Source organism: Podarcis cretensis (genome assembly GCF_951804945.1).
Source record: "Podarcis cretensis genome assembly, chromosome: 15".
Lineage (NCBI taxonomy): Eukaryota > Metazoa > Chordata > Lepidosauria > Squamata > Lacertidae > Podarcis > Podarcis cretensis.
In genome coordinates, this window is record NC_137185.1 from 5,131,437 (window position 1) to 5,158,112 (window position 26,676).

Here is a 26,676-nt window from a genome sequence, read left to right on the forward strand (position 1 = left end):
GTTGTTATTCTGGAGAAGTTTAATAGCTGTTCTACTGTCGTCTTGCTTCACTTTTGCTAAATTATGCTGGAGTAGCTTCAACCTTCATGATTTCAGTAATGATTTCAGTGTTGTCTGGGTACAGAATGACTGCTGGGTGTGCCTGTGTCTGCCCTAGCTATCTGTTTTTCAGCTTTAGGACAGCTGTCATATAGCGAGTCAGATCACTGGTTCCACCTAGTCTTCATATTGTCTTCACCAGGGGTATCTACTGTGGTGCCATCCGAATGCTGTTGAACTCCAGCTCTCGTCAGCCTCAGGTTGAATTTTTATAGAATGGACTTTTAGCAACTGGTAGCACTGGGACTTTGAGCACACCTCAATTTAGCAAGGGATGCCCCCCATTTGCCTTCAGGGCCGGCCAGTCCATGAATGCAGACTAAGCAACCACCTGGGCTGTCTCCATTTGAAGTGTGCCTTCACCAGCTATGTATATGTCTTAGAAAGAGCCACACCTTTGGATCAGGGTAAGACATGCAGAGACATCTCTGGGCTGAGCGATGTCCCCTGCATACCAGCAGACACTGTCGAAAGCCTTCTGGCCAACCAGAAGCAACAGATACAGGAACACCACTATGAGAAACTGGCATACTGATAGTATTAGCAACTGAATGTGTTATTTTATGTTGTTAATTATTACCTGCTCTTCGCCCTAAGGTCCAAGTACAGGTTACAACAATTTAAGATACAACATTAACATAGTTTAATTCAAACCACAATCACAAAAGTAGCGGGGGCTAAAAATATACCTTTCAGCATATGTAAAGGCAAAAATGGATGGGATGGGCAAAATCTTAATAAAACTTAGGCAACAGAAAAAACACCCCTAAAAACAAATGATAAACCCAGGCCAGTCTTGCTTCTTTGCATATTCTATCATATTGCCTATTATATCGCTAGAGCTATATAAAATAATGGACACGATCCTGCAAAAGTTAAACACTCATGAGCCCTACTAATTTCAGTAAGAAAGAATTCATCACATACTTAATTTTCTTACAGAAGTGTGTGTATTCTAATTACAAAAGTGACAATGTGGAAGCATGTTTTTTCTGCAGTGGCTCCAGTCCTTTAGAACATCCCTGTACAAGAGGGCTCCATAGATGTGTTCTAGATACTAATTGAAAACTTAATTTATTCAGGCATTTCTCAATTTTTAATTTTTTAATTTCACTGCTCAATAAGTTGTTTCAGAATTTTGATTGTGGTTTTTCGCTGTATGCTGCTTGCATTTTGCTTGTTTCTGTTTATTTAGCTTTGTGATTTTACTTTTTTTAACGAAGTACTTAGAGGTTTCCATATATTGTGTATAAATTTATTAAATAAATAGGTAATAAACTAAATTGGAAGACATCTTTGAAAGTACCAGTATTGTTAGTTTAACTTGCAAGATGACCAATGTAAATCCTTCTCCTAACTGTGGTTGTTCTACTTCTGTTCAGAATGCCAAAAGGTGTAGAAGTAAATGATGCCCCAAGGAAGCAAGATCAGCAGCTGTACAAGTGCTGAAACTTCTCAGTTTTCGGCTTATTTTCTTTTTAAGAAGCTGGAAATTATGCTAAACAGGCCCTAGGGCAAAACATATATTATACTGCCTGGCCTTGTTTTGCTGGTGAGAGGGAGAAATGCCATCTGAAAAACCAGGAGATGCTGATGAAGAATACGAGGCAACAGCTCTTCAGGGCAGGGCAGAGATTGACTGACAAAATTGCTAAAAATATGAAAGGGAGCTGCCTCGCTGCAGAGATAAAATTTACAAGTGGCTCAAGAAGTTACGGTAACTGACATGCCTATGCTTTTTTTTAAAGGTCGGTTCACATGTAACATTATAACTGCTCTGGGCTGGTGTAGAACATAATGAGCCAGCCATGGAAAAACACAGTCCCTCCTCTTCTGCAGAGAAACCTCTCAGTTTATGGAAATTTTGGGACAGGTTTCAACTGCGTCTAATGCTACTTATGTTCCCAGCTTGATGAGAGTTTTGAAAACAAGGGTTGACATTAGTTAGGAAATGTTTCTGTATTAAAAAGGGAATCCTGGTTCGTCTTAGCCACGGGGAGATACAATTCTGGTTCAGATATGAGTGAGCTGTAGTTTAGCACTAAGTGAATGAGCCTGCTTGGGTTCAAGCATTTCCACATCCCCTCTGTTTGAAAATATTTGCTTCCTTGTTTAATCATGGGTTTTTATACATTCCAAATGCAGAAAAACGGTGTTTAGTTTAAACTATGGTTTACTGAAATGTCCAAGATCAAACCGTGGTTTTTGATCCTTGTTTGTTTCAGTAAGCTATAGTTTAAACCTCCCTGGTGCGCTCTCAGGTAGGGAATTCTTGACCATGGTTTAGCATTATATCTGAACTGCTCCCAAAGTGTGACCCTACAACATTTTCTTGGTCTTTGGGGTTTTACATTTTCACTAGCCCACATAGATGCCATCACTTGTGAGTGTAGCACACATGCGTGTTGCTCAATTGCACAAGTTGGAGTTGAAAATGTGATATACTTGAACTGACCCAAAGTAATAGGGTGTACCACTTCCTTCAAATTATAGAAACACTTCTCTCAAAAACTCATCAGCATCTGTTGAATGTAGGCAAACTCTTCCCTACACCCCGCTTCCTCCGAAGCCTTCCCAGCAATCTTCTCTGGGCAAAGAATCCATTTCCAAACAGTTTAATAAAACATATATATATATTTATACTGCCTCACGTTGTGAAAACTATTATTCCCCTGGGTGGAAAAGTGACGTATCTGTGAACGTTAATGGCTTCTTTCTATGGCTTCTATTCTTAAGCACGACTCACTCTCTGCTTTTCTCAGCACCAAAGTGCTATTGTTTCTTCTGGCTAACTCTTCTCTTAAGGTTGGAGTTCCTGCGAGGCATGAGAGCAATATATTTTATTTAGTTTTATTTGTTAGCGGCATTTCAGTAGCACTCTCTGTCATAGCAAGAGTGTAAGGCCCTATGTAGCGTCCTTTCAATCGTCGCATTGTGTTCTCTGTATATGCAAAAGTGCACATCTTGTTGGTTCAAAATAAAACTGAGGCAAATGGCCAGGTGTACTTAAAGGGCTCGGGGCACAGATTTGCATAAATGTATCAAGTTCTGCTGGGCATATCAAGATGGCGGGGGGTATCAAGATGGCGGGGGGGCCTGAGGTCTCCCCAGGGTTACACTTTGAAGCAATGCCCAGCTGCCCTGTAAGTTCCACACACCCACCCAAGTTAAAAAAAGAATGAAAGGGACAGGAGATACCAAATATTTTTCACACAAAACATCCTGCTGTCAGGAATTGTGGGGCATGAAGATCCAGCAAGAGTTAAACAGCTGTATCACTATGTTCTCTAGGTGAGAGGGCCTCCTGCAGATACTCTCTCCTCCTGGTCCATTCCACACATTGAATCAGGCTTTTAGTGTTGTGGCACCAGCCCCTTGGAATCCCTTTCTGTTAAATAATAGACAGACTGCTGAATATCCTTTTTCTTTCAACAAACTTTTAAAAGTACAAATCTGGAACTGTATTTGTATTGTTTTTAGATGTTTTTATTGTTTTACCACGTGTGTTTGCCACCCCTGGGAGGAGGGGCGGAATATAAAATAAATAGGGATAACCTGCAGTATGAACCTTAGGAGTCAAAAAGTGTTGTTGTTGTTGATGTTTTTGTTTTTGTTCTAGACTATTCTAAGCTGAAGGTTGTGCCCACTCAGGTCATCCCTGGTGCTCATGGGGTCTCCTTTGCCCGCTGAAAGAGACATTCTGTTGTAGCAAATAGAATACATTGTGACCTGTGCTTGCTTGTGGTGTGTGTGCATATGCGGTGCCTACGACAATATCTCTAGTTTGCAAATGGGTCCAAAAGGGTTTGCAATCCCTGTTCTGAGCATATAAATGGAGCGTAAATTGGGCAGGACTACTGGGAGCTGTAGTTTAGCAAAACCCGGTGGGCTCTCGGTTGGGGAACTCTGCGCTAGGCTTTTCCCAGTAGACTTTGCTAGTGATCTGGCAGCACACTGATGAGTTTAGCTCACTCTATGGATATCTTCACTTTAGTGCCACACCCTCCTTCCCAATTTATGTCTGTTGTTGTTGGTATCATCATCATCATCATCATCATTATTTCTTACATTTCTGTAACAGCCTTCATCCGAGGATCACAGAACAGTTTACAGTATGAAAACACAAAATTACATTACAAAGTAACAAACAAAATAATGTTTGTCAGTTACAATACATAGCCTTGTGTAGAGGATTTTTTTTTAATGTTGCCTGAAATGTTTGCCTGGGTATGTTTGTGCAGCAGGTGCAGGCTCTATGTTTGAGAGGCAGCCGTTGCTTAGAAGTCCAAAGCTATGGAGGGGCCAGAAGTGGCTTTGATTGCAGACCCTCTAGGGGGTGAAAAGTGAAAGATGCTCATTGCATTTCTCAGTCATCCGCATACTGGGAAATAATAATGGCTTTTCAAGATTTTTTAGGGTTTTTCCCTCAAGGCATCCAGGCAAAGCTGTTCTAGTGCTGGTTTTGCCAACAGTGAACAGGAATCTATGACTTCCATTTTAAAAGGCAAAGAACCTGCTCATTCAGTGAGCAAATGTCTGAGTGCGTCAGAAGTAGGTAGGTTTCAAACAAGTAACATGGCTATGTTTGCCCTATACTCTTACATCAGTCAAGCTGTTTGTCTCTTTTGACACCCCCCCCCCCCATTCAAGTAGACTTTCCCCAGAAAACCATCATTCCTTCCTGGCTAGGGATTGTAGGCAACCCAAGTTCTACTCAGAGTAGACACATGGAAACTAATGAACCTAAGTTAGTTGTTGTCATTAATTTCAATGGGTTTCCTCTGAGTATTACTTTTGATACAACCATAAGTTAATTCAAGCAATCAGCTTAACTAATTCACAGCCCATTGCAATGCAAGTCTACTCAGAGTTGAGTCCCTCTGTGGTCAAGAGGCAAATGTGCAGAGCATGGCAGCCTTAGTATCCTCTACACCTAACAAGGAGCTCAGGGGGCAACACTTGGCTCTTAGAGATTAAGTGCTTCGTGTCCCACCACCTGAGATATAGTTGGTGAGCACGAGGGGCAACACCTCTTTTGTGGTGGCTTCCACACTGTAGCACAATGCCAAATGCCTTAGTTTAAAACGTGTCTGTTGGGTATGAATTTTAATTACCACTCCACGTTGAATAAGTCGACATCTATTTTATGCCCTGTGTGGTCTTGTGTTAAATTTGTTTTATTTATTTATTATAAGATTCCCTAGTTGCCTTTCCCCATAAGATCCCAGGGTTACAACAATACAGTGGTACCTCAGGTTACATACGCTTCAGGTTACATACTCCACTAAGCCAGAAATAGTGCTTCAGGTTAAGAACTTTGCTTCAGGATAAGAACAGAAATTGTGCTCCAGCGGCGCAGCGGCAGCAGGAGGCCCCATTAGCTAAAGTGGTGCTTCAGGTTAAGAACAGTTTCAGGTTAAGTACGGACCTCCAGAACGAATTAAGTACTTAACCCAAGGTACCACTGTATAGGCGTTTTTAAACCAGGTTAAGTAATTTAAATAAGAAGCCAATACAATTTGAATGTATTGCTTTTATAGAGAAAGAGAAGGGTTGCTGGGAAACAGCTCACTGCCACTGTCTCCCAGATAAATGCACCTGGTGCCGCCAGCAGCCGCAATGAGCACCACATGGGAATTACCATATTGGTGCAGGATTAAAATGTGGGCCCCACAGTCACACTTGCTGGCCTGACGGGAGTAACTGACTTCATCTGGGGCTTGTGAAGGCAAGCAGGTTCATTCTAGAAAAGAGCAGGGAGGTGGTAAAAGGAGCAAATGGGCTGGTTATTAGTTCTCTGTTACTTCTGCGTTCAAGTTTTTGAAATTCAATATTACTGTTTTTATCTTGCCCTCTTTGGACATCTTCATTTTGAATACAAATGTTTTACACACATCCTTCCCCCTTTCATTCCACTTGCCACTTCAGAGTGCAAGGCGTATGACCCCTTTACTTCTTCCTTAATAAGCATTAAAGGGAACATGTGTTCATGGATAGCTGCGGGGGTCCTGCCTAGATTTGCTGAACCAGGCTGTTAGGTCCAAGTGAACTTTGGCACTTAAAGGGTTCTCGAGAGTTCAGCCTGAGCTTGCTGGATAGGAAATAAGGTTAAGAGATAAGGGATGCTGCGGGTGTCTGCTCTGGGAATTCCTGCAGGTTCCACAGGGAGCAGTTTTGCACTGCTTGAGGCAAAACTCTTAGAAGAAGTGAGTGAAACTACAGGGCAATAAGTCAGGCACGGCTCAAGAATGAATAGAGTGAGCATAATAGCCATTGTAAATCAACAGATTTGTGTGTGTGGACGAGTATATTGCTGTGCATGCAAAATAACTGCCACTCAGTAGCAACAGAAGACAATTGTATTTACTGTTTGTACAGTTTAGATATTTTGATGGGCCCAAGCACAAATAGATAATAGAACAAATAAAACACAGATCTTCTTCATGGATGCTGTGCTGTCCCACATACTGGACAGCACATGCTTTATATACGAAAGGCTCCAGGTTCCATCCTTGGCAACTCCAGGGAGGAGAGATCACCTGCCTTTGTCAGCCTGGTGCCTTCCAGGTGTTTTGGACTTCAACTTCCATAAGTCCCACCTGTTATAAGTGCCATGGGGGAATGATGCTGAGCTAGGATATGGGGAAGTGGGGGAACCAAAGTCAGGGAACTCTCGTATCTTTCAGCCTAATGTACCTGATGGGATTGTTTTAATGTTAAAATTAGATATCTGCCCCCTCCCCTTTGTGGAATATTTTCTGAATAAATATCCAGGTTGTCTCACCACCTCAGGCCAGACCTGGAACAAGCCAGGAACTGTACTGCAAGGATATCAGAAGTCCCTTTGCAGGGTGGTAAAAAATGGGAATATATTTTCAGTTCGTTTTGTTTAATTGACAGAATGTGTATCCCACTTTATCATAAAAACCACTTAAGTGCTTTATGTAAAGTATGAAATATACTTTGAAATTATTATAAATATAGGATATACATTGAAATACATACAGAGTCAGAAATCAATAATCTATTGACCAATTTTTTCCAAATAGAAATAAAATAAGCAGTGAAAAATATAAATATAAAGTAAAATACATATTAAATTAGACGTCAATGTTACAAATATGTGCAGTCTTGCCTATATATTTTTTAAATGATTGATTCCCCCCACCCCCGGTAACTTCTGTATGTCTTTGCAATGATAATTGTGCCATATGACTGTGTGTCCATACATACTTTCTGCTTATAGAACTCTGCTGTTTCAAAATCCTAAAGCTGTTAAGTTTCATTTTCTTTCAGTGGGCTGCTTAAACCAGTTTGCAAGAAAGAGAGACAGAAAGAAACGTATATGAAATGAATTTATAGTTCTTTTCTGTGTACATCGTATTTTATCCATGTGCATATATCATTTTGATTTTGAAAGAAGCAGGAGAATTGGTAGGCATAGTTCTTATACTTTCATTTTTGGGGTCATCTGTTCAGATGTTAGATAAACTGAAAGATCGCTGGCTGCACACTGGCTTATGGGAAAAGCTTGAACTGATTAAGACAGTCATCGTGGAACCTAAAGGAGGCAACAAAGCTGACTTTGATGAGCTGCTGCAAGTATACTACGATGCCATAAAATTTAAAGAAGGAAAAGGTAAGTGGCCCAAGTAAAAAATGTAGACGCTTGAAAACTTGTCTGCTGAGGCTGGGGCAAGACTGTAGGATGCACGACCAGCTGCTGCTAAAGCTGCCAGCCCTGTGTCAAGTTCCACCATCTCAGCTAAACATCTCGTGCAACTTACCCTGTCTCCTGACCTCGCAATGTTGTGGTTTCTTTGTCCTATCTAGATAACATTGCCAGCCTCCGCTAGGGGTAATTTCATAATGTAGTAAGGTCAAGGGACACAGGTAAGTTGTGCTGCATGCTATATGGCAGGTGGCAGAAACTAGACCCATGGCTTCCGTTTTCAGCAGCAGCCTTGTGTTCTTTGCTATGTGTAGGTATGCCTTTGTTGCTGTGTATTGGGAGAGAAGAGGAGCCGAGAGGTTGGGCCAGTGTTACAGCAGGAAATGACAAAAAGCCAGTTAGTAGATTCAAAAGCTCTTTTTTCATGAAATGTACCAGGTCACAAAGGGACGCAGGTGGTGCTGTGAGTTAAACCACAGAGCCTAGGACTTGCCAATCAGAAGGTTGGCGGTTCAAATCCCCGCGACGGGGTGAGCTCCCGTTGCACAGTCCCTGCTCCTGCCAACCCAGCAGTTCGAAAGCACGTCAAAGTGCAAGTAGATAAATAGGTACCACTCCGGTAGGAAGGTAAACAGCATTTCCGTGCGCTGCTCTGGTTCGCCAAAAGTGGGTTAGTCATGCTGCCACATGACCCGGAAGCTGTGCACCAGCTCCCTCGGCCAATAAAGCGAGATGAGCGCCGCAACCCCAGAGTCGGCCACGACTGGACCTAATGGTCAGGGGTCCCTTTACCTTTACCAGGTCACAAAGAACTTTGTACAGGAGCACTGTTCATCGGGGATATATTGGAAATTTGAAAAGGTGATGATGCCCTGGGTCAGCTTGCTGAGCCAAACTCAGTGAACTGCGGTCGGCTGTCTGGCTTTTGTTATATGCTGGAGATCCGGTTTTTACCCTGGCCTTTGACACCTGAGAGATATAGGGTTGTAGGACCCATCCAATTATTTAAACTGATTTAAATACTGTATTTTTACATTTCCTTAACCCACCACAACCTGGGGTCTTATGGTTAAAAGTGGGTAAGAATTCTGACAAATAAATGGATAATGTGGAAGAAGACTGATGGTGTCCACATTGCGGCACTTGCTTTCACTGGCAAGAGCCAACTTCATCAGGTGTACAGGGGAACAGCAGGAAGTAGTCTTCCCAAGTACAAGTCACTTAGGCTAAATTACGCCTTTTCGTATAATTTCAATTTTTCATGATTCAAAATAAACATTTTGAAACTCATTGATATCCAGTGACTTCCCTAATTTATTTCCATGGTTCATTTTACATATCTTCCATTCCTGAATATTTTACTATAACCATTCAAGTCATTTTTACACCATTCAAACATTAATTAGCCGCCCAGAGTGGCTGGGGAAACCCAGCCAGATGGGCAGGGTATGTATGTATGTATGTATGTATGTATGTATGTATAAATAAATAAATAAATAAATAAATAAATATTAGTATTAATTACACTGTTGAATTTATCTGAATGTTGCCAGCATTTTCAGTTTTGTACAATTGTTTTCCATATATTCAATAAATGTTTTCCACTCTTCTTTAAATATATGTTCTTATTGCTTTCTTACTCCATGTGTTAAACCTGCAAGTTCTGCATATTCTAATATCTTAAGTTGTCAATCCTCTTTGTCTGGGACCTTGCTTATTTTCCATCGCTTAGCCAAAATTATGAATGATATGATCCATAACATAAGTTCTTTATCATTCTCATTTAAGATGGGGCACTTCTTATTGCTGTCTGCAGAGGCAAAGTCAGTGAAGGCTTGGATTTCTCTGATGACAATGCTCGTGCCGTTGTAACCATAGGAATTCCGTTTCCAAACGTGAAGGACCTTCAGGTAGGAAACTTGACACTGTCAAAATCACGCAAGTGGCGTCATGTCCAGTTTCAATATTTTATTACCCACCCGTGTATAACTGCACACTTGGCTTCTTTCAAAAGGTGGAGTTTTTTGCACATATAAACCAAAGAGCCTTGAAAAGTTATGTACTCATGGTTGACCTTCATCTGAATGTGTCACCTGCTAGCTGTAGCAAAGTGCTTGTTGCTTGAAGGCCGGGGGGGGGGGGGGAAGGCCTGGCTCAAGGGTGAGGGCACTTGTGGCATCCATATATTGTTGGACTCCTCTACCATCAGCCCCAGCCAGTGAGGCCAAAGGTCAAGGGTGATGGGAATTGTAGCTCTAGACCATTCAGTACAGAGGCTTCCTATTTATTGCTTGCTTTTTGTGGTGATTGATGTTGCACACCTCTTTCTTTGCTATAATAAGTTCCACGCCCAGATTCAGGAGGCTTCTTGCTCAGCTTTCTGGCAAGTAACTAACAAAAGAAAACCTTTAAGAACGCCCTCCCATCAGATGTCAAAGAAATAAACAACTATATGACATTTAGAAGACATCTGAAGGTAGCCCTGTTTAGGGAAGTTTGTAATGACTGATGTTTTAATGTATTTTTAACCTTCTGTTGGAAGCCACCCAGAGTGGCTGGGGAAACCCAGCCAGATGGGCGGGGTAGAAATAATAAATTATTATTATTATTATTATTATTATTATTATTATTATTATTATTATTAAGGTGATGTGCTTACCTAGCTGTTTGCTATTATTGGGTCCAGTGACATGCTTGCCTAGTTGCTGGTATTATTATTACTACTATTATTGCTACTGCTGCTGCTGTTGCATTTATTTCCCACTTTTCTCTAAGCTCAGGTTCTTCCTGCTTTCCATTTTATGTTCACAACAACCTTGTGAGGTAGGTTAAGCGACAAGATAGTGGCTCACCCAGGCTCACTAAATAAGCTTCATGACTGAGTGGGGTTCTCTTCCAAGATTCTTAAACACTACACCACAGTGGCCTGAAGTCATAACCAGACAGAGGAATTTCATTGCTACCATATTGGCCCTATCCAGACATGCATTTTAATCTGTACTTTTTCCTTAGAGTGTATACGTTTATATTGATTCTGTTCATTTTAGGGGTTTATCAGCTTGTTTTTAATGTTGCTCTTTATTGACAATTGTAATGTATACTTTGTTAGTCATACCTCATGTTGTGTCCACTTCAGGTTGCGTGTTTTCCTCTTGTGTTCCGCGGCAACCCAGAAATACTGAAATGGGTTACTTCTGGGATTCACCGCTCACGCATGCTCAGAAGCGCTAAATCGCGTTTTGCGCATGCGCAGAAGTGCCAAATCGCACCATGCGCCTGCGCAGACGTGGCGCTTTGAGTTGTGGGTTTATCACGTTACGGACGGGCCTCTGGAATGGATCCCGTCCATAACACGAGGTACCACTGTATTTGTAAACCCATTTAATGAAAGTTAAGTCATTTACACATTTTGCTAAATAAATTAAATATCTTAAGTTAGGCGGCAAGAGCTATTACCAGGGTGGTTATAGATGCTAGAAATGTTGCCGTTTCCCCTAGATTGTGTAAAGTTAGGTATTGCTAAGCAAGGTTTGGCAAAAAAAAAAAAAAAAAAAGCCGCTTCATTTGGAAACATTGCTCAGTTTTGACCAAAGTTTGCACAAAACCTGAATTGTATTAAGAATGATAATATATAACTAAGTGGAAACAGAAGACAATGGAAGATCACTACCACACTCTCATTTGAGCTTGTGGGATGATTTATTGAACTGAGCCAATACAGACATTTGGGACATTAACTTCTATTCTCGTAGGAGGTTGTGATGACCAATATGTTGTGTGTTCTTTGTCGCTTGTGTAGTTCTGTTTACCTAAAAATGAATAATTTTTTTTTAAAAAAAGGAATGGCAATATGTATATACAGTGAGAACTCTCAGGACACCTTGAGACATCTCCAGGAAGAAGTATTGCAATTTGGGTCAGGTTGACCCCGTTTGTGATCTGAGTGCTGGGAGGGACATGCGATGATAGCCTTACATCAGCAAGTCAATTCACAAAAGCCATTATGGTGGTTTGTCCCCAGAAGAAGAAGAAGACCATCAAGACCTCTTTTACCTTCATCCAGTAGGTGTTATTGAAGAGCACTGCATTTATTCCCCACTCCCTCTAGCATTCTGTGCTGAGTTTTGCCCCTGGTCAGCTTGGCCCTTGGCTGCAAAGGTGTTCTGAGCATTCATCTGCCAGCTGTCTTTGGGGCCATGTCAACATAGCAGTGTAAGCAAGCAGCCTTTTCTTGTGTCTAGAGTGAAAGGAATGCTCTCTCTATTGAATTCCTGCCACTTGCTACTGAAGTAATTGAAGTCTTTCCTGAGACTGGGGCTGAGGGTGAGCAACGGGGAAGATTAAGTACTTCTGAAGAAGAGGGACTTGACTTGACTGGGGAAACTCTCTGACATAAAGCGGCCAGAGGCCATCTACCATTACTGCACATCTGCTGATGCACTTTGTAATAGAAAAACACACTGGCATGCAGAAGAGCTGGTCTGTGGTCCTTTGTTTATGATGATGAAATATTTCTTAGTTTACAAAAACGTGTGCATTGTCTCTTTTTTTAAGTTGTGTTTTCTACAGATCAGTTTCATTCAGTGGCGTAGCGTGGGGGGTGCAGGGGGGGCCGGCCGCACTGGGCACAACATCTGGGGTTAGGGCAAATCCACGGGTTAGGGGGCGCAAATCCACGGGTTAGGGGGCGCAAATTACTTGCCTTGCCCCGGGTGCTGACAACCCACGCTACACCACTGGTTTCATTTGTTGTGAGACGTTAGTGTTGCATGCAATATTAGTTTGAGAAGAAAAGAAGGGGAGGGGGACGGTGGGGTGGTAATGCTTCTATTCTTTTAAAATAAATTTTTAAAAATTAAAAAATGTTCAGTAGCACCTTAGGGACCAACTAAGCTTTCGTGTGGGGTTTTGTATGGGTTCTCTTACTATTTGCTTGTTGTATTTCCTGGGTGGTGAGAGGGGTTGAGTGTGGCCTAGGGTGTGGTTGGTTGTCTTTGGTTGGCTGTAGCGAGATTTGTTTATGTGTGTGAGTGTATGGGGGTGGATTTTTGGATCAGGTTAGCCAGATTGATTTGTATGCTGTTGGCAGATTCTTGTTGTTGTCTTGTTGGGCTATGTATGTGATAAAGGGGAACCATACTGAGGTGAAGGCATCTTCTACTTGTCCCCATGTCAGTTTCAGTTTGTTGGTTAGTTTTTCTAGTAAGACTGTTTCCCATACTATCTGATACCATTGGTCCATGATTACTCCTGATAGGTATCTCCAGTGCCTGGCTATGATTCTTCTGGCTGCTGAGAGTAGGTGGGTTGTGAGTTCTTCATAATGTGAGTGGGCAATATTATCTTGGAAGATGTTCAATAGGGCCAGTTCTGGGGTGACTTCTAATACTTGCTTAGTTATTTTGCATATTTCTTGTATGACTGATGTTTCAGAAGAGTTGGATTTGGGGACATTCCCACCACATGTGGAGGTATGTACCTGTGGAGGTAAAGCCTCTCCATCATTTTGGCGAGGCTCCTGGGCATACCAGCACTAGTTTCCATTGTGTTAGGTACCATCTGTGAGTTTCAGGGTGAGAAATTCCCGGTATAAACCATGGAGCCCTCTCTTAAATAACTGTATTGGGAGCCCCTTTATGTGCCTTTATCATTTTAACTTTGTGATTAGAAGGTAATTAGAACATACTCTTGAATCTCATATTTGCAAATCCCACCAATAACCCTATTAAGACTTGTGCAGAATCACAGGACTTGAATGTGTGACAGATCTTATTATTCATTTTGATTATTTTAAAAATTGCCAGTTGTTTAATTTAAATGTTGTTTTAATGAATTGATTTTTGTAATGGTGACACCTTTTGCATTCTTCTCTTGGTTGTATTTGAGGAGAATCAACCAGTCTCTGTCCTCCCCTGCTCCAGATATAGGGAGATTTTCTGTTGCAGAGTTTGAGAGTTGCTATATTAGTCCTTAATGAAAGAGAAGCAGGGAGTTTGAAAAGCGGAGCCTTTGCACTTGCTTGTATATTAAGGGAGTGAAAAATAATCACTGTAATCTTCAGAAGCTGGCTGTTACAGCAAAAATAAAGAGAGCGCTGTTAAGAGCCCAGCACAAAGCTCTGGTACTCTCAGTTGGGAGGGCTTTGGAGAAGCAGGAAAATGCATTTCTGAGCCAAAAAATGACTTCTTTGGCTGTGACCAGATTTCCTCTGCCCACCTCTGGGACTTCAATGTTGAGGTAGGAAAATGTGATTTTTGGAGCCAAGTGTGGCTTGGTGAGCCTGACTTGTAATTTACTACTCTTTCCTCGGGGACCTAAAAATAAGGAAAGTCTCCGTGAAATGTTGATAATGGGCAGCTCTGAAGTGCAGACCTCAGGCTAGTGTTCCCAAAGAGGATTTCTTCACTTCCACCTTTCCTAGATGACTCTTAAGAGACCATAATTCAGTAAGAGCCACTTTCAGTAGGAACGTTGCGCATGAGGCACTGGGTGTAGAAATAAACAAGCGAGGGTTTTTTATTTGTGTGTGTGTATAAACTTAGAGATTCTTGGCTTCCTTTCAATTGATAAAAATATAGCCGTGATGTGGTTTACACATTCATACGTGTTTGTATCTATCCTGAAGTAAAGGCCACTGTGGTTCGTATGTTAACTTAGGAAGGTATCTAACAGCATAATTTGTGAACCATGATGGAGTACATCAATTCAGTTACACATTTCAGTGCTTCAGGATTGTGTTAATGAGGCGAAATATTTTTCAAGTTCACAACCCTGGCTTCTTCACTGCCCTGATGAGGAATCAATTGAATCGAGGTGGCTAATGCTTCTCACTGACAGAGGACGATTTTCGATTACCCATCAGGAATACCTATGTACCCGTGCCTGCCCTATTGCAGCTAGCAGAGAGAAACGACCTCTCTTGTCATAGCCCCATCTGCACTAGAAATTATGCACTGAAATTAAGTGCATATTGGCTGTTTGCTAAAACGCAATAAACTGACTGACTGGCATTACATCCATGAAGTTGTCTTGGTGACTTTGGGCCAGTTGCTGTCTCTCAGCCTAACCTACCTCACAGGGTTGTTGCGGGGAATAAAATGAATTTGGAGCGGTGGATGGGAAACCCGTGTGTGCTGCCTTAGGGTTTCTGGAGGAAAAGCAGGATATAGGTCTAGTAAAAGAACATCTTTCATATCCTTGTATAAATATTTGGCCCTTATAATTGCTGTGAAACGCTGCCCTCTCAAAATGGGAATTGCGCAGTAATGCCACTGTATCATTCAAAGTTATAGTGCAGAAATATTTTAAAGGAAATTGCCAGTTAAGGGTGCTGGAGGCTACCTGTAGTTTTATACAGCCTTGTAAAGTGCCTTTGCCAGATGGCAGTAAAACCCGTAACACTGAAGTTCAGATTAAGGGCTTGGGGTTGGCAAACCACTACTGGAGTGACATTTAATCTCCGTACCTTGGCACAAGTTTCAGAAAAGCTTTCGCATAAATATACCCTCCAGTGAAACCTTCTGACAAAGAGACAAACTTTTTCCTTTATACCTTCGGTAGTTTACTTTTCTGATCCAAGAAGAAGGCGGGAGGGGGGGAATATTCCAAAGTGATTTTCTTGTGTTTAGCTTGTCCTTAGCAAGTAGCGCTGACCTTTAAGTTTTTACTTTACTGTCAAAGTATGTCGAAGGCTTTAAAAGTGAAGCTATCACCTTGGGGAATTGTAAGGATGACTGACACTTACCACTTCACCTTAGACGCAGTGGCACTGAGCGTATGCAGCCGCGTTGTACCTCAAGGGAAGCTGTTTGATTTTTTCTTCACTTCTGCTTCACTGGAAATGGATTGGATTTTCTCTTCAGAGGAGAGTTTTCGTTGCATTAGATTTTAATCAAGTCACTTGCTCGCAGTCCCTCAAAGCCTGCACAACTGTGATGAGTAGATGGGCCCGGGGTGAATGTGCTACATGATTTGTCAAAGCCGTAGAACTTCAAGATCTCAGAGAGGCCGTGTGCCGCAGTTTGACAACACTAGAAAGTGTTTCCCTGGTTGCAATGTTATATAAGCCTCCCCTCTTTTCTTTGTCACTGGGATTAAGAACGCAAAGGGGAAAGAGCCAAGTCCAAGCTGTATTGTGTATCACAAAGAGAAAGCACCAATGTGGGGTAGTGGCTGGAGCAATTGCCTGGTAAGGACAGCCAACATGGTGCCCTCCAAATGTTGCTGGACTAAAAACCCCATTATCCCTGGCCTCTGGCCATGCAGGCTGTGGCTGATGTAAGATGAAAACTAACAACATCTGAAGAGCACCACATTAGCTACCCATGCTCTAGAGTTTGGCACCCCCAAATTCAGCCCTCCAGATGTTTTGGGACTACAGTTCCCATAATCCCTGATCACTGGTCCTGTTAGCTAGGGATGATGGGAGTTGTAGTCCCAAAACATCTGGAGGGCTGAGTTTGGGGATGCCTGCTCTAGAGAGACCTGGGTTCAAATTCCCAAATAGTCCAAGATCACCCAGTGAGTTTTATGACTGAGAATTTGAATCTGGAACTCTTTAGTCCATGGGTAGCCAACTTGGTGCTCTCCAGATGTTGGATTCCATCTCCCATCAACCACAGCCACCATGGTCAGTGGTCAGGAATGATAGGAGCTGTATCTCAACAAAATCTGGATGGAGGGAATCCAAATGATTGGCTCATATATCTTAATTTATGGGCAGACTCATATTTACTTATTTAAGTTGCTTGCATACCATACCACCCTTCTTACAAGTATACTCCAAGGTGGTTCAGAATAAAAAAATTAAAATATGCAATTATAGGTATGGGAGAAGGCAGCTAAGAGCACCCCCAAAGTACATATTAAATTCAGTTGAGAGATCAGGAGTGGACTGCAAAATCATGTCTTTCCTACCCCTTCCATTTGCCTCTTGCCTCTACCATGGGATTTGTTCTTGCCTGCCTTAAGCAGAGTAAAGTGTTGCATCCATCAGTCATGGTTAACATGGTTCCTCCTTAACCAGGGTTTGTGCTGAACAGCTTCAGCTCTTGTTTATGCAAGAGTGATACAGATATCGTGGTATGTGTGAAAGGGCCCTTATGACCTAAATGCAAACATTTAGCTTTCATTTGTGAGACTCTGGTCTTTTTTTATGTCTGCTTCGGCAGCTTGCTCTTGCAATAGTTCCAAGATAGCAGCCTCCCCTTCGTATTTTAGCCCCAGAAGACTAATAGAGACTTGAACGTTCAAATCTTAGCTTTTAGTGACTCCACCGAGGAGCCTGGATCTTTTGAAGTGTGCTCTTGTGACCGCCCAAGTCTTTATACATGCACTATTTAGTCTTAATTCTTACAGATGTTACCCCTCCGTTTGAAGGTGGTGGGGATGTTAAAAGCTGCAGTGTTTAATGCTGCTCCCACTTGAAAAGATTTTTATTTATAAAAAGACCGGGGGGGGGATGATGTTTCACTTCTCACACTAGCTGGCTTTTATGGCTGCTTGGCAGTCACTAGGCCAAGGGTGGGGGGGGACACAACTAGGTGGCAAGCTGCATTGTGAAGGAGCATAATCATTGCTATTTCAGGTGGAAGCAAAGCTCTTCTGACATGTGAAATCTTAAGCAGTTATTTCTCATGTCGTTTTCGTATAGGAATGGGATGTGTCTCCCGCTTTCCCTCCCTCTTTCTGCCGTTGTCAGATGTTGAACATTATAATCTGAAAACATTAAGACTGGGTGCCAGCCAACCCCCCTTTCCACCCTCCCACCGAACATCAGAATGTGAAAATGTTAGGACTGTGGTAGCAAATACTAGATGACAATGGCAGAAAGTTTCTGCCTCTGCTCTGTTCAAGATGGCTGTGAAATGGCCGTCTTTGTGACTGGTGTAAAAGGGAGCGTGGCTCTTCTGCTTTCTTGAATGATGTTGTCATTGGATCTCAGGGCCATGACTTTTGAACTTCCTGCATTCTGGGAAACTTTTCCACATGGGCTTCTCTGTTAAGGAGAACCCAGTGCATCTGCCATGCAGTATTTGCAATATTGCAAAGGGTTCTTAGGTCATTGCCCAAAGCAGTGGTAGCCAGTATCTGGCACCACAATATTGCTGGAGTGCAACTGGCATCCTCCCTGACCATTGGCCGTGCTGGCCTGGAGTTGATGGGACTTGTAGCCCAGCAACATCCGAAGGGCACCACGTTGCTCTTGATTCCTCATCTTGGATGCACACTGTGGGGCTTCACTATCACTCAGCATGTACATTTCCAAGGTTCCCCTTAGTTTGGGCACAGGAAGGAAAGATTAGTAGCAGTGGGAAAACCTGTATTTCAAGGAAGTTCCTGGGGAAAGACCTTAATTCAGCGTTAGAGTGCACATGCTTTACATGCAGAAGGTTCCAAGTTTGATCCTTGACATTTCTGATCGTGGGAAGAGACCCTTTCTCTTCTTGAGACCTTGTAGAGGTCAGTGGAGACAATACTGGGCTAGAGAGACCTAAAGTCTGACCTGGTACAAAGCAGCTTCATGTGTTCCTAAGCTTGTCCACCAGTACTAGTGTTCAGCCATATTATTAGGACCAGGGTCCTTTAAGGACTGCCTTACCCTGTACATCCCAGTAGAGATGTACTGAGATCATCTGGGAAAGCCCTTCAGGCTCCACCCCCTTGTATAGAACTTAAAGGATCAACCCTCTTGATTGAAGACAGGCGTTCTTCCCTTCCATTGCCTCCCTCTTGGTGTGCTCCCTGCACTTCCAGACTGGTTCTTCAGATTTGAAGAAAGGCTGGCTGTGAGGTCCAGGCTCTGGCCCAGGTCTGGGAGAGGGACATCTATCCTTCACCTTAGGGAGCAAAATATATTGGGCTGCTTGTGGCTGTCCTAAACCACCAGTTCATTTAGTTTGTAAAAGCCTGTTTTAGTTTGTTCTCCCCCAAGCAGCCCTCCCCATTAATTTTTAGCAAGATATTGCACTGTATATTAAAGCTGCTTCTCTTGAAAATTGTGAAAAATGTACCAGATTTGTAAAAAAATAAATACAGTCTGTTTTCCTTGTATTTAGGATATGCAGTGTACAAAGCCCAAAGCAGCAATTAATAATAATATAATAATAATAATTTATTATTTCTACCCTGCCCATCTGGCTGGGTTTCCCCAGCCACTCTGGGCGGTTTCCATAGAAACCAAAAATACACTAAAATATCACAGATTAAAAACTTCCCTGAACAGGGCTGCCTTAAGATGTCTTCTGAACGTCAGGTAGTTATTTATCGCTTTGACATCTGATGGGAGGGCGTTCCACAGGGCGGGTGCCACTACCGAGAAGGCCCTCTGCCTGGTTCCCTGTAGCTTTGCTTCTCGCAATGAGGGAACCGCCAGAAGGCCCTCGGCGCTGGACCTCAGTGTCCGGGCAGAACGATGGGGGTGGAGACGCTCCTTCAGGTATACTGGGCCGAGGCCGTTTAGGGCTTTAAAGGTCAACACCAGCACTTTAAATTGTGCTCGGAAACGTACTGGGAGCCAATGTAGGTCTTTCAAGACCGGTCTTATGTGGTCTCGGCGGCCGCCCCCAGTCACCAGTCTAGCTGCGGCATTCTGGATTAGTTGTAGTTTCCGAGTCACCTTCAAAGGTAGCCCCACGTAGAGCGCATTGCAGTAGTCTAAGCGGGAAATAACTAGAGCATGCACCACTCTGGTGAGACAGTCCGCGGGCAGGTAGGGTCTCAGCCTGCGTACCAGGTGGAGTTGGTAGACAGCTGCCCTGGATACAGAATTGACCTGCGCCTCCATGGACAGCTGTGAGTCCAAAATGACTCCCAGGCTGCGCACCTGGTCCTTCAGGGGCACCGTTACCCTATTCAGGACCAGGGAGTCCTCCACACCAGCCCGCCCCCTGTCCCCCCAAAACAGTACTTCTGTCTTGTCAGGATTTAACTTCAATCCATTAGCCGCCATCCATCCTCCAACCGCCTCCAGGCACTCACACAGGACCTTCACCGCCTTCACTGGTTCTGATTTGAAAGAGAGGTAGAGCTGGGTATCATCTGCATATTGATGGACACCCAGCCCAAACCTCCTGATGATCTCTCCCAGTGGCTTCATATAGATGTTAAAAAGCATGGGGGAGAGGACGGAACCCTGAGGCACCCCGCAAGTGAGGGCCCAGGGGTCTGAACACTCATCCCCCACCATCACTTTCTGAACACGGCCCAGGAGGAAGGAGCGAAACCACTGTATAACAGTGCCCCCAGCTCCCAGCTCCTCTAGACAGTCCAGAAGGATGTTATGGTCGATTGTATCAAAGGCCGCTGAGAGATCCAGCAAAACTATGAAACAACTCTCACCTTTGTCCCTAGCCCGCCGGAGATCATCAACCAGTGCGACCAAGGCAGTTTCAGTCCCATGATGAGGCCTGAATCCCGATTGGAAGGGATCAGTCAGTAAAATTTATATTGCGATAGTTTGCCCTGATAACTGTGTTTATAGTATGCTGATACTGGATGGAAAATGTTTCTTCTGTGAATTCTTCCTGCTCTGGTGTGGGTTTTTGCTTTAAACTGTTTTGGGTCGAAAGGTTCCTGCTTTGGCTAAAGATAAAACCTTTCTGCATGAGTGTCTGGTGGACAATGTGTTTATTTTTACTGAGGCAAAGTTTTCTTAATGGTTTGAATCCCTACGTTTTAACAGGTTTAGCCCTTATATTTATTTAATGGGCTGAACTCCCGCTTCTAAAAGGCTTTATCGCTCAGGAATAAAGCAGTGCCATGCCGATCTTAACATTTTGTTTATGTGAGGATATTTTAATCTCTTTAGAGCTTCCAGTGTCACATGCTCTGAGAATCGCATCAGCTTTATGTCGAAGCTGCTTGTTGAACTAAGCCGATGTTTCCAAAAAAAATTGATATCATTTTTTTGGTGGGGGTGGGGGGTTAAAGTTGGAAGCATGCTTGACTTCTACATTCAGAATGCCCTTGCTTCCTTCCTGTCTAATCTTGATCAGCTCCTAGAATAAAAGGCAGGCATGCTCCTTGCAAAGGCAAGATAGCCCAGTGATTATTGCCCCATGGCTTCCCTCCCTCCTTACTGCCCCGTCACCCTTGGATGTGGTAGAGCAGCTGCTTTGCACGTATAAAGTCCCCGGTTCAATCTCCAGCACGTCTACATAGGGCTGGGAATAACCCCTGCTTGAAACCCTGGAGAGTCACTGCCAGCCAGTGTAGACAGTACTGAGCTATGTGGACCAGCTGTCTAATAACTGTCTAATAAGGCTTTATGTTACTATGTTTGTTGTGTGCATGTGTCTTAACAGAACTTAAATGTCTGATAGTATAGAAGATGCGTCCACAGAGCTTTCCATAGTCAAGAAGAGGGGAAAGATTCTTCAAGTGGAATTTGTCCAGGGCCTCATCTGGCACCTTTTCGCTGGCTTAAAGTTGGTGGATAGACAGACTGAGATGTTTAGGTATTTAGGCTTTCCCATCCGAAACACAGAAGGCAGCAGTGTTCTTATCTCCAACCCCTTTGAGGTCAGTTCATCTGAACTGGGTTGCCCAAGACCACCCAGGAAGCTGTGCTGAACGTGTGTGACGTCCTCCTAACATTGTTGTTCATAATTTTTCTAGCTCATTTAGTTTTCCCCGCACCCCAAAAGGCACGTTGCAAATTCTTGCCTCCTTTAGCACTGGCACGGACCTCATGGGATAGGCTAAGCTGAGAGATAACAGCTCATCCAAGGCCACCCAAAGAGCTGTGCTGCTAGCCTCCCAAACCTGGAGCCAGCGTGGTGTAGTGGTTAAGAGTGGTGGACTCACAATCTGGTGAATTGGGTTCGCCTTCCCACTCCTCCACATGCAGCTGCTGGGTTCGTGTCTCCGCTCCTCCGCATGCAGCTTCTGGGTGACCTTGGGCTAGTCACACTTCTCTGAAGCCTCACTCACCTCGCAGAGTGTTTGTTGTGGGGAAGGAAGGGAAAGGAGATTATTAGCGGCTTTGAGACTCCTTAAGGGGAGTGAAAGGTGGGATATCAAGTCCAAACTCCGCCTCCTCCGCCTCCTCCGCCTCCTCTTCTTCTTCTTCTTCTTCTTCTTCTTCTTCTTCTTCTTCTTCTTCTTCTTCTCTGACTTGATGCTGTGCATACAGGCTTCTCTTGGAGCAGCAGAATTTCAAGTTATAAGAACATAAGAATCTGCTGGATCGGTACAGTGGTCCAGTACAGTGGTACCTTGGTTTACAACAATAATCCGTTCCGGAGGTCCCTTTGTAAACCAAAACAGGTTGTAACCCAAGGCGCACTTTTGCCAATGGGGCCTCCAAAAAAATGGGTGGCAATCCAAAAATGTTCGCAAACCGGGACACGCACTTCCGGGTTTGACGTCTTTGTAATTCAAACGTATGCAAACCAGACTGTTTGCAAACCAAGGTATCCTGTTCTCACAGTGGCCTGTCAGATGCTTGTGGGGAACCTGCAGGTAGGACCCAAGCAGAAGAGCACTCTCACCTCTTGCAGTTTCCAGCAAGTGGGATGCAGAAGCCCTGTTGCCTCTAACCATGGAAGCAGAGCCGAGCCATTGGTGGGCTCACCCACCATGAATTTGTCTAATCTCAAGTATGCTCTACAACATATGTTCTGTAATGTGTTTTTAATGTTGTACACCACCCTGAGATCTTCTGATAAAGGGTGGTAGGAAAATATTATTATTATTATTATTATTATTATTATTATTATTATTATTATTTGATTTTTTTATGACTTAGTGGTATATAAATATTTTTATAAATGAATTAAAAAACAGGGGTGAAGCCCTCCATTTCAAGTGTGTCCTCCCTCTTGATTCCCCAAAGAAGAATCTCTCTTCTATCCCTTCCTGTATTTCACCCGCCCCCCTTGCTAAATATCTTCTCCGTAATGTGTAATTAACCTTATGCATGGAGAAAGCACTAAAGGGGGGGGGGGCACTTGAGGAATACGATCCAGGCCCTTTAAATCATTCCAAAGCATTTCTTTGCTCATAGATTGGAAGGCAAAAAGTTTTTGTTTACAGCCTGTTCTTTTCTTCCTTGAAAACTCGGCTTGGTGTGGAAATGGTGGGGAAGGGGACGAAATAGAGCAAGAGGAGGGAACATTCTTGGTTAATGCTCAGTTGCAGGGGAGGTCTGTCTAATTAAGCATTAAGGAAACAGTGGTTAACAGGTATAATGCTGTTAGACTCCGGCTAATATGAATGCGACCGTGACCTCCCAGATAGATCAAAGCCTAATCTCTCTGACAGCTACAAGATGACATGGCTTGCCACAGGCCTTCTGCTGCTCCTCGCTGGAGCTCTTTGTCTGCAAAGCATGCCTGATAGCTAGGAGTATATTTTTAAGGATGAACAGGTAGAAGTAAAGGGCTGTCTTTTGACATTTTAACTAATCCCTTCTAGCCTGTGCTTTACTTGCACATTTAGGATATTTGCTAGCAGGAGACGCTGGCTTTTCCACATATGCAGCATGTCATGTTGAATCGGGCGTCACGGTGATGCCTGATAATGCAAACGTATACAGTGAAATGGATTCTGATTGCGTTAAAGTGACGTGCGCTGACCTTTTACCTGTTACGTGATTCACAAGGAACACTTTAACCCTTAATGAGCAGACACAAGGGTTTGAATTTATTTTCTGTTATTCTGTTATTAAGCAGTGATACACTGTGTCTCTACACCCCCCTCCAGAAAAAGCTGCCTTGTTATTTAAAATAGCTATACAGTTTTTATAACCAGGGGTCAGCAACTAGAAGCCCCAGGGACAAAGCTGCCCTCCCACGCATTACCTTTTCCAGGAAACTTAGTTGCTGACCAAAGGCAGCCTTTTATTTTCCATCATTTACTTACAGAGGTTCGTGTCCTGCTTAGCTCAAGAAGGGCAGAGATCTGAAGTAACACGGGGTGGCTAATTTTGCCTGGCATTAAGTGCAAAGAAATATAAGGCACAGACCAGATCTTCCCTGTGAGGCAGAGCCTACTGGACTGTTCTTTTGCATAGGACCCTTTCAGTAACATTAAAAGAGGATTAAACAAATTCATGGCTGTCACTGGCTGCTAGCTCTGTTGGCTATGCTCCAGCTCCGCTGTTGGAGGCAGTATGTCTCTGAATGCCAGTTGCTGGAAATCACAAGTGGGGAGTGCTGTTTTACTCAGATCTTGCTTGTGAGCTTCCCACAGATACCTGGTTGGCCACTGTGGGTCACTGGAGTTGACAGGCCTTTGGCCTGATCCAACAAGTTCTACTTTAGTTCCTGGATGTTTCTGTGAGGTTGCAGAAGAGAACTCGGGTCTCAGGCAGCCTTGTTGCACTGATCATCAGAATGGTAGGGGCAGGATATACCAGTATATATAGAGAGAGAGAGTCTGGAACTGGAAATCATTTGCAAAAACTGCTTGGGGCCTGTTCTATATAAGGCTTGCTCAGCAAACTTTAAATGCAGTAGGGGGAACCTTCAGCCCCCAATCAATAAATTCTGAGTGACGGAAACAAATATTAGATCTGTGAAATCAAACTGGATTTATTTTCTGGCTGCAAAGTTTGAATTTATAAATTTGACAGGCTGTTTTTTCTAAAAGGGCATAGGCACATAAAATAACATAAAAAGAAAAGAATCCTTACCCAAATTCGAGTTGAAAGTTACCTGTCAGAAGTGGTTAGAAGTCTGCTGTTTTCTCTCTTGAAGCGTGTCCTTTCAGTTGTCAGTTTTAAAAGGTTAATATAGAACAAAAGAGCAGTGAAATTAACCTTCCTTTGTGTAGCTTTATGCCTTTCGTTTTTCAAACTAAACCTGTTGTTTAGCTTGAATAGCAGACCTGGGCTTTTCCATCCTGATCCAAGTGCCTTCCCTGCCTTTGGAAAAGGAGGGCAAGGAGCTTGGCTTGGCTTGGCTTGCTGGTACTCAATATTCCACTTTCTGAAAAATTCCATCTCGTGCCTGAGCAGATAGATGTGTGAGGAGTTCTAACTATTTTTTAGCCTGTACTTCACAAGAGAGGGGAGGTAGAATTGTACCCCCACCTATCCACAGGAAGTACCTGTCCTGTTTCCAGGGCTACCAGAGGTCCACAGACTGGATGTAATGGATGTCTTAGAATCATAGTTTGCCCTAACTGCCCTTTAGATCCGAATCATAATTTGTATTTCAGCTGTTCAGTGCAAAGCATGGTTTATGCAGTTTCCCACTTTGCTGAGAATCCTCAAAGTCGTAGCAAAGTGAGGAGACATGTGCACTCAGGGGGGAAAGTGGAGTGAAAGAAAAGAAAGAAAAGAAACATGTACAATGTTAACAGACTGAGAACCATAAGAAGCATTTTAAAATATTTTTGTAACTGGTTTTCCTAGACTTGCATCCATAAACAAAGTTAAGTATAGACTCCAGCTCAGAAGGTTCTTTCAGAGTTATAAAATTAATATATAGATGTCTGCTGGTTACCTGAATTAGTTTTATTTATCATTTTGTCCAGAATAAATAGAGCAGTTTGGCAACTGAAAAAGCCATTCTCTTGTTTTGATGATTACTTGATAAGGCAAATTAACAGTTGTACTACTTGAAATGTATGCAGGAATTTTAAAATATATTGTAATTTCTCCAGGTTGAGCTTAAGAGGAAGTACAATGACCTACATTCCAAAGACAGAGGACTTCTGCCAGGCAGCCAGTGGTATGAAATCCAGGCCTTCAGAGCTCTCAACCAAGCATTGGGCAGGTGAGTAGAATTAGATTATTCCTGTATAGATCCATATATATTGGGGGCTTTATCTGTTTTTGCTTTGTTTTGTTTGCAAAATTGCAATTAATAGAAAACAAAACCAATAGAGACACAAACAGGTGAACAAGAATCATAATCAGAGATGAGAAGGGTGTGGCAAGGGCAGGAGTTGCCCCCACATCCTGACCTGGAGACGCTGGCAATTGAACCTGGAACTTTCTGCATGCAAAGTAGATGTTCTGCCATTGAGTCACAGCCCTTCTTCCAACCCTCCAACAAAGTAGAGAGGTGCCCCAAAACATTGGAGGGGAAAAATCCCACTTATAGCTGAACCCGGTAGCTCCCTCACTTTGCTGTAAGTGATTCTGAACTATAATCTGCAGTCTTGTAAACATTTGTGACCTGCATTCTCTGTGGACTAAACATCTTGTACACCAGTTCAGCTAAAGCTGAAGTGATGTTTTGTAGAATCGAGTAACAAGGCGTTTTGCAAAGCAGTACTGGAGATTTCTGGCTGTAGCCTGCACCTGCCTTGCTTTCAAGCTATGCCACTTGTATTGTAAAGTTTTCTTTATATGTCATTTCATTGTCTTACTCACTGGGCTTGCCAAACCTGGTGTTGTTTGTTTGTTCTAAAAATCAGGCATGCACATCTAGCAGAGCATTTGCTTCTTTGGGAAATATGAATATTGATCTGATCCTTTCAAAAAAAAGTATCTTGGTCTTCTTGGAAACAAAGTACACAGCTTTCCAAAAGCAAAAAAAGCTTCCCTCTTTCTCCTTAGTATTTGCTGAGAAGGTGCCTCTTCACTGCTGTTGTTTCTTCTACAGCAAACTAGTAGGTGAATAAGTGCTTTAAACAAATAAGTGCTTTAAACAAAAAAAATTCTGGTAAAGAAATGGGAACATCAATAATAACTAGCAGCCTCTCATAGCCAGCATTGCTGAGGGATTTTAAGAAACTACAAAATCACTACAGGTTTGAAATCGGTTGTTAAGATTAGTGCAGTTTCAAAAGGTTCAATGCACCATCCTGTCTTAAAATAGCCATATCAAAATATAGACAAAAACCTGCTCCTTGATCTCAGGAACCATGTGGTTATGACATCTAAAAAGTTGTCCAAATGCATAGCAAACAGACAACTTTCCAAAAATAGAGTAGATATTTATTATCATTAT

The 26,676-nt window shown here is 42.9% G+C and overlaps 1 protein-coding gene across 6 annotated transcripts in view; it reads left to right on the forward strand.

Annotated features, from left to right (window-relative positions):
- BRIP1 (BRCA1 interacting DNA helicase 1) overlaps positions 1-26,676 on the forward strand; it is a 229,597-nt gene that overhangs the window by 73,377 nt on the left and 129,544 nt on the right. For all 6 annotated transcript variants that reach the window (XM_079955409.1, XM_079955411.1, XM_079955408.1 and 3 more), the window contains exons 15-17: positions 7,579-7,738; positions 9,560-9,681; positions 25,382-25,494. In XM_079955409.1, the coding sequence (XP_079811535.1) occupies positions 7,579-7,738; positions 9,560-9,681; positions 25,382-25,494 (395 nt within the window). The remainder of the gene's footprint in view (positions 1-7,578; positions 7,739-9,559; positions 9,682-25,381; positions 25,495-26,676) is intronic.